Raw genomic sequence first — 14,175 nt, 5'->3', positions numbered from 1 at the left:
TCATACTCCCAAATAAAAGATTTGCAAAGCTTCAGTGTATATGTATATAAACAAACAAAAAGAGAAAATAAGTGAGAATGATTTCATTACAAATCCCGGTTACAGTCCCTCACTGATACTCCAAAAGTATTTAACAACAAAGGAACAGGGATGTATCTTAATGTATCATCCACCTTTCAGAGGAGGCACATATATATTCAAATAAAAGTAGTTCTGATACATACTCCAACTATGCTATTCAGATAGAAAACTCAGATCCTCTGAAAGAGTAATAAAGACCACATATCCTAAAATTTTACATTTATATGCAATTATTGAAAACCAGCGACATATACAGACTACACAAGTCTCTTAAGTCTTATAAAATGGATGAATTTACTAACCTATTCAAGTAAAATCAAAGCTTAAACATTTTATGGATTAGATCTTTATAACTTTTAAAATTAATGAGAAAAAACTACAAACTCCTGAACCAAAATTTTATTTTAAATTGTTAGGTTTTAGTGTATATGAAAACTTTTCATAATACATGACACATAAAGATGTTAGCACATTGAACTACAATAGAAAATATTTTTATACAACTTTTGAATCACTAATATGCTTATTTCCCCTGTGAATGAATGCACAGTTAGCTTAGATCAACTTTGTCATGAATATCAAGTAGTTTTTAAAGTTTTATATTATTGTTTAATAACTTCCTAATGAGGTTTTGAGTTTCTCCTTGACTTACACATAATATTGTTTTTAATATATTGAATACTGCAGTAGCTTTTCCTCTCATCTCTGGTGGAACATATTTAATATCTAAATATTCAGGTAATTTAGATCTAGAATTATACAGCATGTTAATAACAGTTTCAATGTCATCAACTCCATCACTGCTTTGTCCTAGTGGTAACATCTGGGATTTATACATTTTTTCTAATTTACGTTCTGCTGCTGTTGCTAGAGCAAGGCTTCGTTTTAGGTGTTCTTTAGAGGCTCGAATGTCTTCTCTATATTCTGGCTTGAAACTCTCAGGAAGAGGTACCTGTTGCACCTGTGAGCCGATATCTTCAATTTTTTTCAAAATGTCTTTATTATACAAATTGTGTGGTTCAGGATTTTCCATTTCATAGTTGCCTGAGAGCTGAGGAACACCTTCTGTGGCAATATCCAAGTCAGTGTTCCTACTTAAAGAGGTGACACCTTGACTTGTAAATGATTCAGTAACAATTGGCAATTGCTCTGGTGCCTCAGTCTGACTTACAGTTGGCTCTGGCTCTGGCTCTTCTTTCTCAATATAAGGTTCTTTTGCATGTAAATCAACAGAAATGTTATTTGGTTTAATTGACCAGAAAGCTGTACTTTTAGTATGGTTTTTTTTATCTATTTCCAGTGTGAAGCCCCTAGTAGGGAAAGTTGTAGTTTCTTCACTGACAGGATTGATTAAAACATCATTCTCAGCTGGAGCTTCATCATGTGTAAACTTTACCTCCTTAAATTTTGATACCCTCGATCCTACAGAATCAGCATTATTTGGAGACTCTGATCTTTTCTGATGACCTGGCTCCTTAGTGGGAATACTTAGTACTAGGTTCTGTAAAACTTGTACATAATGATTCAATTTTTGTTCTTCATCAGGCGTCACAGTTATTCCTTAAGGGGAAAAATCCAAACAATAAGTAACATTTATTATTATGTATGACATATTGACAGAATCTACTCACCTAAATTTACTTCATATGCCATCACTTAAAAGTTGAGATAAAGAACCAAGAAATAAAGCACCTTTGACACAGTCAACTCTCATTTAAAGGAACAAAATTATTTTTTCAGATTCTTATTAAAACAGATGAGCAAAATTAGTGCAAAAGTTACATATTAACACAATTCTCTATATCTCTTTGCTTTTACTCTCCCATATAACTTATGATTCAGTAGGCAACTTACTAAAACAAAATTCTTGGTTATGTCCTCTAACACAGTGGTGTGCCGTAGTAGGCTTAGAGTGGCTCACCAGAGCCAATTATTAAATTTTTAGGAATTTTGTGAGCCAGATGGTAAACACAGACATTGTTAAAAATTAAATTATCTGAATTTACAATTAAGTAAATGTATTCAAAACAAGGTAATATTCAAAACTTATCACTTTTATTTTATTTCATTTTCCTATTATTTATGCTCTTGAGGTTATTTACATCTAGTATGTTATAAATGCTATATATGCTATATAATGGTATGCCATTGTTTATCTCTTTCACCTCCCTGATGAGTGATATCAAGTAGGTACTTTGAAATCAACCATGGTGAGAGTATCTGCCTCATGTAAATGGGCAAACACCATAAGTCAGGGTGTACCCACCTCTCGGAAAAGCCAGTTGTTAAACATTTACTGGTATATCACTGCCTTCAACCCAGCAAAAATCTAACTACAGCCTGTGGGTCACATCCACCCAAATATTTTCATTAATAAAGTTTTTTTGAAACTCAGTCAGTCTCGCCCCTTTGTTTATGTATTATGTATGGCTGCTTTGGGCTGCAGCAGTAGAGTTGAATAGTTGGAACAGAGACGATATGGCCTACGAAGCTGAAAATACTATCTGGCCCTTTACAGAAAAAGTTTACAGAAAAGTTCCTGGTTTAAATCATCCATATTTTACTCTTACAACAAAATGGCAGTTCTATTTATACTGGTATTTTGCAGTATCTGAGTGGTGAAGCCTCTCATTTCCAATGTGGAAAACGGAAAAGATTATTGAATAATATATTCTGAAATTCTGCTCAACTCCCCAACTCCAGAGTCAGAAGTTTTTAATTTTAAGTGCTAGAATTTTGCGTTACATGTAATTTTGAATTGATTTCGCCACTGTCATGGATACAAACTGATTTAATTCAAGGAAGTAAGTCACTTTTTCCCAAACACTAATGAATAACTTCTATCTGAACCCTCCCTCTGCAGGCAAAATGAAATAACAAAATTTCTGCTCAGGAGGCACTTTTATTCAGCTCTTTGGCAAGCACAAAATAGTCCAAAAACGATTTACCTCCTCTCTTCCTTAACTCATCTGTTACAACTTAGAAAGACCAGATGGAATTTTAATCAAAATTGAAATTATATTTCTAAATTTTAAAAATCTTAACCAGAACAGTTTAGTGAGTCAATGTGATAGTGGAAAGACACTAGACTTGTCTACTAGAGATCTAGATTCTAAAAGGAGACTCTGTGTTTTATGTCATGTTCAGAAAAGTCTTGCATACCCTGAGATCCATTTGATGATGATGGGTGAAAAAAGAAAGATATAGAACATAAGGTAGATTTGTATATTATCCCTATAATTTTTTTTTTTTTTTTGCAGTATGCGGGCCTCTCACTGCTGTGGCCTCTCCCGTTGCGGAGCACAGGCTCCAGACGTGCAGGCTCAGCAGCCATGGCTCACGGGCCCAGCCGCTCCGCGGCATGTGGGATCCTTCCGGACTAGGGCACGAACCCGTGTCCCCTGCATCGGCAGGCGGACTCTCAACCACTGCACCACCAGGGAAGCCCTATCCTTATAATTTTTATGAATCAGTGACATAGCATCATACATTTGTCTGTGAACTGAGAACTTTTTTAATGGATTAGAAGCATGACATACCAAATTCATCTGGGCATTTGCCCCAGAGGAGAGGGAATGGGACTGAAGTTGGTTATTAAAGGGGTCATTAGACTTATCTATAATGTTTTACTCTCTAAGCACACACACACAATCACTTAACATAGTAAACCATTAAAGGTCACATCTTAAAAAGGAAAATAACTTATTTATGTATTCTTATATTTATAAAATACATTGTCCTGAATCTAGAGTTTTCCTGAAGGAAAATATTAAGTAAAATGAATTTGTAGCCTAGTGCAGTCAAAAAAAATCTTTCATTCTGGTCCTGGTTCTACCAGTTTCTAGCATCATGACCTTAGGTAACTACCTAATTTCTCTGAACATTTACTTAACTATGAAATTAAGATACTATATCTGCCCTTTTATCTCACAGAACTAAATAAATTAGTTATTTGAAAACACTTGAAAAGCTACAGAGCACTGTATAAGATAATATTATTCTCTATGAAGGCAAAACTTGTTACATTTCTCATTTTAAAATATAAATTTAAATCCCTAAAAAGAAATAGGCTTTGGATTCTATTTAGTAAAAAAACACTAGAAGCTCTCCTGCTAAAGATAAGGAACAAGATCAGAATACTAATATCTCCATTACTCTTTAACATCATGTTGGAGGTATCAGTCAATGTAATGAGACAAGATAACTGGAAGCATGAGAATTGGGAAGAAAAAGATAAAACTATCTTTATATGCAGATGATATAATTATACATTGAGATAACACAAAAGAATCCATTGAAAAGCTACTACATGGAGTAAGAGAATTTAGTAAAGTAGCAAGTTATAAAATCAACATACAAAAATCAATATACAAATATAAACCAGTTAGAAGATAAAATGAGAAAGAAGATGCTATTATGATAACAAAAAATGAAAGAAAATATCAAATCATAAATTTAAAAAGACATGTCCAAAATTTATATGAGGAATTATACTAGGCTGAATATAGACATCCAGAGACCAGGTCCTAATCCCTGGAACCTGTAAATGTTACCTTACAAATAAACGAGTCACAGGTATGAAATATACAGTATGGAGAATATAGTTATAATTATGTAATATCTTTGTATGGTGACAGATGGTAACTAGACTCATGGTGGTGATCATTTTGAAATGTACAGAAATATCCAATCACTGTACTGTGTAACAGGAACTAACATAGTGCTGTAGGTCAATTATACTTCAAAAACAAACAAACAAACAAACTCACAGAAAAAAGAGATTAGATCTATGGTTACCAGAGGTGGGGGGGGAGGGGAAATTGGATGAAGGCAGTCAAAAGGTACAAATTTCCAGTTATAAGATAAGGACTAGGGACGTAATGTACAATACGCTAAATATAACACTGACGTACATTACATATGAAAGTTGTTAAGAGAGTAAATCCTAAGAGTTCTCATCACAAGGAAAATTTTTTTTCTCTACTTCTTTAATTTGGTATCTATATGAGATGACAGATGTTCACTAAACTTACTGTGGTAATCATTTCATGATGTATGTAAGTCAAATCACTATTCTGTATACCTTAAACTTATACAGTGCTGTATGTCAATTATAACTCAATAAAACTGGTGGTGGGGGGGGAAAGAGAGGTAGATAAACAATAATTTTTTAAAAGAAAAGAAAAAAGAGTCCATGCAGATGTGATTAAGTTAGGGATCTTGACAAAGGAGATTAACCTGGATTATCTGGGAGGGATCTAAATCCAGTGTTTTTATAAGAGAGAGACAGAGAGATATTTGAAACACACACAGAAGAGGAGGAAGTAACACAGAAGAGGAGGCAGAGTAGAGTGAAGTGGTCATAATATAAAGAATGAGAGACAAGGAAAATATTTTCTCCTAGAGCTTGCAGAGGGACCACAACTCTGCCCTACACCTTAATATTGGCTCAGTAATGCTGATTTTAGATTTCTAGCCTCTAGAACTGTGAGAGAATAAATTTCTGTTGTTTTGAGACACCAAGTTTGTGGTAATTTGTTATAGCAGTCACAGAAAACTGATACAGGAATATAATAAAATCTTCTGAAAGACATAATGTAAACTTCAACAAACAGACATACCATGTTCTAAGACAAGAAGATTCAAAATAAACATGCTCAGATGTCAGATTCTCTGTTAATTTTACACTTAATATGCTCCTAGTAAAATATCATTAATATGTTAATAATATTAATGAAGTTATAAAAATAGATTATAAAGTTCATTTGAACAGAGTAAGAATAGCCAGAAAAACAAGAGGCTAGCCCTATTATATATTAAAATATATTGCAAAGCCTCTATTATAAAAATAGTATAGCACTGTACATGAATAGACAGATGAATGGAACAGAAAATACAGAAATAGATGCAATTGCATATTGAAATACAGCTAAAGGTGAGGGAAGGTTTCAATTTATGAATTATTCCAGCTAAAAATGAAGGAGCCATTTATAATTAGAACGTAATTATTTTGCAATGTATCAATGATTATTTATATCACAAAAGACAAAATCAGACATATGCTTCCTGATAAAAGGACACAGTACCACCTATGAAGTGGTCTTGCAAAAAAGGTCAAACCTGAGTTCAACAAGTTTCTCTAGATGTAACTAACAACATATGGAAAGTACAAGAGACAACAAAAGAAAATATAAAGTACGCCATGGGCATATACTCAGCAAAATCTAGACTACGGAAAGCTATAGGACATATGATCCAATTTCCTCAACAACTGCAAGGGGAAAAATAGAGATGAAGGAGGAACTACAGATTAAAAGAGAATTAACAAACATATCAATGAATTACATGCATGAATCTTATTTGAATCTGAATTCAATTAAACTGGAAAAGAGAGAATCAGGAAAGTTTGAACACTGACCAAGATATTTGGTAATATTAAGAAATTATTATCTTTTTAGGTGTGAAATTCACATTATTGTAGTTTTTTTAAGGTACTTATATTTCAGTGCTTTATACTGAAATATTTACTGATAAAATTATGTGACGTCTGGAATTTGCTTCTAAATAATCCAAGTCTTAGGAGTTGGGGAGAGGGACCAAGCCTTGGGGAGAGGGATCAAGGAGGTAAGGTGGAAAGGAATGTGGGTGGAAATATCAATGAAACAAGATTAATTATAGGTTAATAATAGTTGAAACTGGTTATAGATATACGACAATTATACCATTCTTTCTACTTGTGTATATATTTAAACTTCTCCATGATAAAATGTTTTTAAAAACCTGTTTTGGAAAAATTTCAATTCTGGGCAACTATTCATAAGCAAATCTAAAGTCTGCAACCAACAGTGGTTTAAATGCTTCTTAAAAGACATTGCTATTAGATTACAGTCTGCTAAACATTCAATTTTTAATAACCTGTCTCTTCTCAAAGTAGTAAATAGGATATCCAGGTTACTATTAGGCAAATTAGATTGTCAAAGGACAGAAATAGGTGATACTTATTGCTAGTTGATTCCTAAAAGAACTGAAGTACTCATAATCCCTTTATACTGAAACTCAGGCAACTCTAAAAATCCTGTTCATGGCTGCCTAAAAACAGAGCACCCTACCTTCTACCTTGCTTTCCCTCCCCTCTTCATGTACTCTTTGTCTATACACTGTTCTATTGTTAAATCCACCCTCTCCGCACACACTTCCCACCTCCTTTTTTCCTCCAAAAACATCTACATATTTCATATTGACTGCTCTTGCCAGTCAATTTGATCATTATAAAATTGTTCACAAAGCATCTGAAAAAGAACAGATATATGTATATGTATAACTGAATCACTTTGCTGTATACCTGAAGCTAACACAACATTGTAAATCAACTATACTCCAATATAAAATAAAATTTTTTAAAAAATGTTCACAAAGCAAGGTAGTAAAAGATAATGAAGGCTCAAATATCCCTACAAATGGCCCTGGCCACTGTGAAAATCTGCTTTTCCCCATTCTTCAGGAGGTGCTAGAAAGATGAACAAAATTCAAATTCTTACAAAGACCAGACAACTCTGCTAGAAGTTTGGTTATTATATTTTGGATATTTGCAGTCTACCCTGGTGTACTTTATAATATTCCCTCTATGTTCACCAGTTAGTGATCCAACCAAACACTGCAATGTCTTAGAATGTGGCTAAAGTAAGAATCTCTTCCACCCTGAGAAGCCATAATGCTGCCTGGAAAGTGCCTCAACTAAGCAGAATGGCTACCTGCTAATGCAGGCTTGAGGTTTAACAGGAATCACAGATATGGAGATTATATCAATAGCTGAGCTTGGGACTGCCTGCACTTTTCTTCTTGAAATAGTACAGGGAGAATTAGTCACATGACAGAAATAACAGAAAAGTAAACAAAATAGTAAAACTGTAGGAACAAAAGTAGCATGAAATCTGAAGGGGAAATTGGAAAACAGTGATTGAAAAGACCATAACAGCTCTGACTGACTGAGCGATTACTATGTGCCAGGCACTATACTAAAGGCTTTGGATGTGAAATGTTCTTTTAAATTAATTAATTAATTAATTAATTTATGGCTGTGTTGGCTCTTTGTTGCTGCGAGCGGGCTTTCTCTAGTTGCAGCAAGCGGGGGCTACTCTTCGTTGCAGTGCACGGGCTTCTCATTGCAGTGGCTTCTCTTGTTGCAGAACACAGGCTCTAGGCGCACGGGCTTCAGTAGTTGTGGCTCGCTGGCTCTAGAGCGCAGGCTCAGTAGTTGTGGCACACGGGCTTAGGTGCTCCGCGGCATGTGGGATCTTCCCAGACCAGGGCTCAAACCCGTGTCCCCTGCATTGGCAGGCGGATTCTTAACCACCGCACCACCAGGGAAGTCCCGTGAAGTGTTTTTATAAAGCGGAAAAGGAGGACACCTAGAAAGGATAAGTAATTTGCCTGATATTATATTTAATTTATAAGTGGTAATAAGGGATCCAAACACAGGCTGCCTTACTTCAAGCAGGTACACATAACAACTACACAATGTTGTCATAAAAAGATGACACTAGGATGCTGGCAAAATAGTAAAAGTATGATAATAAAATTGTTCTGAAGGAATTCAGCTCTATTTTTAAATACACATGAATACTAAAATATCATAAATAAATAGGTAAAATATACAAAATTTTGCTCTACTGTCAACTGGACCAAAATGTATCCCTTTCATGTATTAAGATGTATTGACAATATTAAAAATAACTGATCCAAATTTAACATGTTTTCTTTCTTTCTCTCTTTCCTTCTCTCTCTCTCTCTCTCTCCTTCCCACACCACGCTGTGGGATCTTACTTCCCTGACCAGGGATCAAACCTGCGCCCCCTGCAGTGAAAGCACAGTCTTAACCAGTGGACCACCAGGGAAGTCCCTAACGTTTTCTTAACACAAAGTATGGGTAGGAACTGACAGTCAATGACTTACAAAGGAATATATTCACTTCACACAGAGGTAAAAAAGCAAATTAATTAATTTTGAGTTTATTCTGAGGAAAATAATAAAATCATGATTTAAAATGAGTAATGAGGGCTTCCCTGGTGGTGCAGTGGTTGAGAGTCCGCCTGCCGATGCAGGGGACACGGGTTCGTGTCCCGGTCCGGGAAGATCCCACATGCCGCGGAGCGGCTGGGCCCGTGAACCATGGCTGCTGAGCCTGCACGTCTGGAGCCTGTGCTCCGCAACGGGAGAGGCCACAACAGTGAGAGGCCCGCATACCGCAAAAAACAAAAACAAAAACAAAAATAAAATGAGTAATGAAATATAAAACTTCAATCAACAAACAATACATTCAAAACACACACTTCCTCCTCATAGAATAGTCAATTAAAGGAGGAAGAAGAGGGTTAAGGACTAACATAAAAGTCAATTAGCATGAAAACTTGCTAAAATTCACTGTTCATAAACAAATGCAAGTTAAAAACAATTTTTCTTTTACCAATTAGGCAGAAAAAAATTTTAAACAATAAAACCTAGGATTGTCATGTGCGTATGTTACTTCTTTAGTAAAAGAAGTAACTTCCCTACTTTCTGATCCCCAGATTTTTCATTAGTCTCTCTCTAGCATGCTGGTCTTTTCTTTATAAAACTTGGGATAATTTTGATTATGTATATATTTAATGTTTGCTAACTGCTACATATGATAAGCTCTTTGAGAGCTGTGACCATGTCTGCTTTGTTTTCTGTTTCCCCTGTTCTAACCAGTGCCTAGCACCATAGTAGACAGTCAAAAGGCATCTGTTAAATGAATGATTAAATGAATGAACCAAATGCTGGCAAGTATGTAAATTAATTGTACTTCCCATAATTTACCTTAAGGAAATAATCACATGCAAAAAAATTTCTAAAGAAGAATGCTGTAGAGGAAAACTAAGCTCCATGTTATGTTTAAGATAAATCTGCTGGTCTAAAGACTGTTTTTTATTGTTTCTTTGTTTTGATTTGGTTTAAGTTTGCTTTTTGTTTGCTTTTGGCTAATAGTCTAAAAATAATTAGGGGGAAAATCTGGACAAGTAAAAAAAGTTCTTATTTAGGCAAAGCAGGCAGTTTTTTTATAATAAAAGATACTGCTTTCACCATATTTTTCTGAATTTCTAAATCTGGTTTATCTAAAACAACATCATAAACATTGTTGTTAAACAACTCCAATTTTCAGGAAGCCCCTGAACTTCTAAGTGGTTCTTACTAAAAGGCATAATATAAGTTGAGATCACATAAATTTAACTAAATTTGCTTATGTTCTATTAATTTTCTTTTATTGCATTTTATCAATCTCTAAAATAACATCACATTAACATAACTTTAAGAAAATTATAATCTTAGGCAATGTTAATATATCTTCATGGTTTATCTATTACATATTTTAAAGTATACAATTTAATGGTTTTTAGTATAGCCACAGTTGTGGAACAATTACCACAATCTAAATTTAAAACACCACCCCAGAAAGAAGCCCACCCCTACCCCTCAGCCTTAGGCAACCACTAATCTACTTTCTGTCTCTCTACGAAATGCCTATTCAAGACATTTCATATAAATGAAATCATACAATATGTGTTCTTTTGTGACTAGCCCTTTTCACTTAGTATAATATTTTCTAGGTCATCCATGTTGTAGCATATATCAGTATGTCATTCATTTTTTTTTTTTTTTTTTGCGGTACACGGGCCTCTCACTGCTGTGGCCTCTCCCGCTGCGGAGCACAGGCTCCGGACGCGCAGGCCCAGCGGCCATGGCCCATGGGCCCAGCCGCTCCGCGGCATGTGGAATCTTCCCAGACTGGGGCACGAACCCGTGTCCCCTGCATCGGCAGGCCGACTCTCAACCACTGTGCCACCAGGGAAGCCCTGTCATTCATTTTTATGGCTAAATAATGGACCATTGTACTGATGTAACCCATTTTGTTTATTCATTCATCAGCTGATGGACATTTGGGTCATTTCTACTTTTTAGTGATTATAAGTAATGTTGCTATGAACATTCATGTACAAGTTTTTGTGTGGATGTATTAATACATTTTCATTTCTCTTGAGTACATGCCTAGGAGTGGAACTGACACTATGTTTAATCCTTTCAAGAACTACCAAAGCAGTTGCATTCTCACCAGCAGTATATGAGGGTTCTAATTTCTCCGTATGATTCCAATACTTGTTATTGTCTGTCCTTTTGATATGGCCATCTCTGTGGGTGTGAAGTCCTATCTCATTGTGGTTTTGACTCATATTTCTCTAACAGCTAATGATATTAAGCACCTTTCCATGTGCCTGTTGACCATCTGTATATCTGTTGTAGAGAAATGTCTATTCTGATAGTTTCCCCAGCTTTTAATTGAGTTGCTTTATTATTACTGAATCGTAAGAATTCTTTATATATTCTGGAGACCAGTCCCTTATCATTTATATGATCTGAAAATATTTTCTCCTACTCTATGAGTTGTCTTTTTACTTTCTTAAAGTTATCATTTGTAGCACAGAAGTTTTAAATTTTGACATAGTTCAATTTATCTTTTTTTTTCTTTTGTTGCTTATGCTTCTGGTGTCATACCTAAGAAACCACTGCCAAATCCAAGGACACAAAGATCTACACCTACATTTTCATCTAAGAGTTTTATAGTTTTAGCTCTTACATTAGATCTATGATCCAGTTTGAGTTAATTTTTGTATATGGTTTGAGGCAAGGGTCTAACTTCATTTTCTTTTCCTGGTGTCCGAGAACCATTTGCTGAAAAGACTATTCTTTTCCCCACTGAATTGTCTTGGCATCCTTGTTGAAAATCAATTGACCATAAGTGTAAGAGTTCCTTTCTGGACTCTCAATTCAATCCCATTAATATATATGTCTATTCCTTTTTTTTTTTTTTAATGTGTGGCACACTTTTATGTTTTCTATTCTCTTCTTTCTTTTTAAATTTAATTTTTATTTTATATTAGGGTATACTTGATTTACAATACTGTGTTAGTTTCCAGTATACAGCAAAGTGATTCAGTTATATGTATATATACACCTCTATTCTTTTTCAGATTCTTTTCCCATATAAGTCATTACAGAATATTGAGTAGAGTTCCCTGTGCTATACAATAGGTCCTTGTCGATTATCTATATTATATATAGTAGTGTGTATATGTTAATCCCAAACTCCTATATGTATATGTCTAATCTTATGCCAGTACTACACGGTCTTGTTTACTGCAGCTGTAATACTAAATTTCGAAATCTCCTTGAACTTTGTTCTTTTTCAGGATTGTTATGGGTATCTGAGTCTCTTGCAATTCCATATGAATTTTAGTATCAGTTTGTTAATTTCTAAAAAAAAAAAGCAGGCTAGGATTTTGATAGGGACTGTGTTGAATGTGGGATCCTCCTGGACCGGGGCACGAACCCGCGTCCCCTGCATCAGCAGGCGGACTCTCAACCACTGCGCCACCAGGGAAGCCCGCCTTTGTATAATTTGACTACATTCTACTCCAATTAATGAACAGTCAAATTATCTTGTTTGGGGTTACTTGTAATTTTTTAAATTGTTTTGTTGTTAAATATACAGTTATCTGATGTATTCTCTATTCTAATTCTTTAATTTTAACTTGAGATTGTTGATGTTTTAATGGACAATTCTTTCTTGATAGCAGCATTACAATACTAGAGTTTAAGGGAAGGCTGTTTTTTATTAGTATACTTTATCAGATGGATGAAAAATATAAGCAGTTTGATCTGTCACTGTCAAGAATTTTATTTGATTAACCTAATGACTCATGTGGTTATGTGCATAACCTTTCTATACAAGGTATGCATGTACTACAAACCTTTCTTTTTTATACAAGTTCTTTCTGGTAAACCCAGTTTTGTATGTGCAAGAAATTTAGAAAATTCCAGTCCTTTAAATTTCTATGCAAGATTTTATATATTTGCATACATTAAAATATAATGCTTGGGCTTCCCTGGTGGCGCAGTGGTTGAGAGTCCGCCTGCCGATGCAGGGGACACAGGTTCGTACCCCAGTCTGGAAAGATCCCACATGCTGTGGAGCGGCTGGGCCCATGAGCCATAGCCACTGAGCCTGCACATCCGGAGCCTGTGCTCCGCAATGGGAGGGGCCACAACGGTGAGAGGCCCACAAACCGCAAAAATAAATAAATAAATAAATAAATAAATAAATTATATATATATATATATATATATATAGTGCTTGTAAACTAGTTGGTAATATTTTGTTTCTTGGTTTAGGCACTGGTTACACAGGAGCATTAACTATAAAAATTCATTAAGCCATACATTGTGATTATGCACTTTATTCTACATATATTATATATTTAAAATCTCATTTTTGTAACTGTTTTGCATTATAGTTACTAGACATTAACACATTTTTAAATCATTTTTAAAGAACCAGAATTTATAAAATTTAATTTTATCAATAGACGTTATTTTCATTTTAGTTAGCAGAGCTAACTGAAGACATATATAAACCAAGAGTTATATTTACCAGTTTCATTATGCCATAACTTTTATCACTTTAAAGAGAAAGTTAATATAAAATTTCTTAAATTTAAGATTATGAATCTGAAAATAGAACTCATAAGATTTTTTTTCTTCTACCAAAGAGTTAGGAGTGGTTTGGTTCCCCTATCACAGCTAAGAAACTATGGTTTATGTGACCAAAGATATTGTAAATTTTTTTAAATTAAGAAATATGATTTTTAGGTTTAGTTACTCATTTTAAGCTATAAATAATGGTTTTAACACATGTAAATTAACTGGCTTATTTTATTTGCTCAAGAAACTGCATAAAAAACCACTCCAAGAAAACTTAGTGCTCTGTTTTCTGTGCAAATATACTGTACACTAATCAAGTTTTGAAAATGATATTGGGAAGTCTCAAGTTCTTAAAAATACACCATTAAGCACCAATTAAAATATCTAATTTCATGAATATATCTAACTGAATAAAACTTCAATTGGTAATAGGTGTGAAAAAAAATTTCTTCTACAACATCTATTTAAAAGAATGGAAATATATAATTGTATTTTTTGTAAACATCCCAAAGGCTACACCTTTATCTGTTTCTGGAGAGA

The 14,175-nt window shown here is 34.4% G+C and overlaps 1 protein-coding gene across 1 annotated transcript; it reads right to left on the bottom strand.

Moving 5' to 3' along the window:
* Positions 1-534: 534 nt before the first annotated feature.
* On the bottom strand, positions 535-1,734 carry SPESP1 (sperm equatorial segment protein 1). The gene is given in 2 exon segments (XM_027123773.1): positions 535-1,641; positions 1,713-1,734. Coding segments are annotated over 2 exon segments (1,032 nt in total). The 3' UTR covers positions 535-631.
* Positions 1,735-14,175: the final 12,441 nt, after the last annotated feature.

Source organism: Aethalodelphis obliquidens, unplaced genomic scaffold (assembly GCF_003676395.1).
Source record: "Aethalodelphis obliquidens isolate GAN/ISIS:26980383/991018 unplaced genomic scaffold, ASM367639v1 scaffold26, whole genome shotgun sequence".
NCBI lineage: Eukaryota > Metazoa > Chordata > Mammalia > Artiodactyla > Delphinidae > Aethalodelphis > Aethalodelphis obliquidens.
The sequence above is the reverse complement of the archived record's forward strand: the minus strand, read 5'-3'. Positions and strand labels throughout refer to the sequence as shown.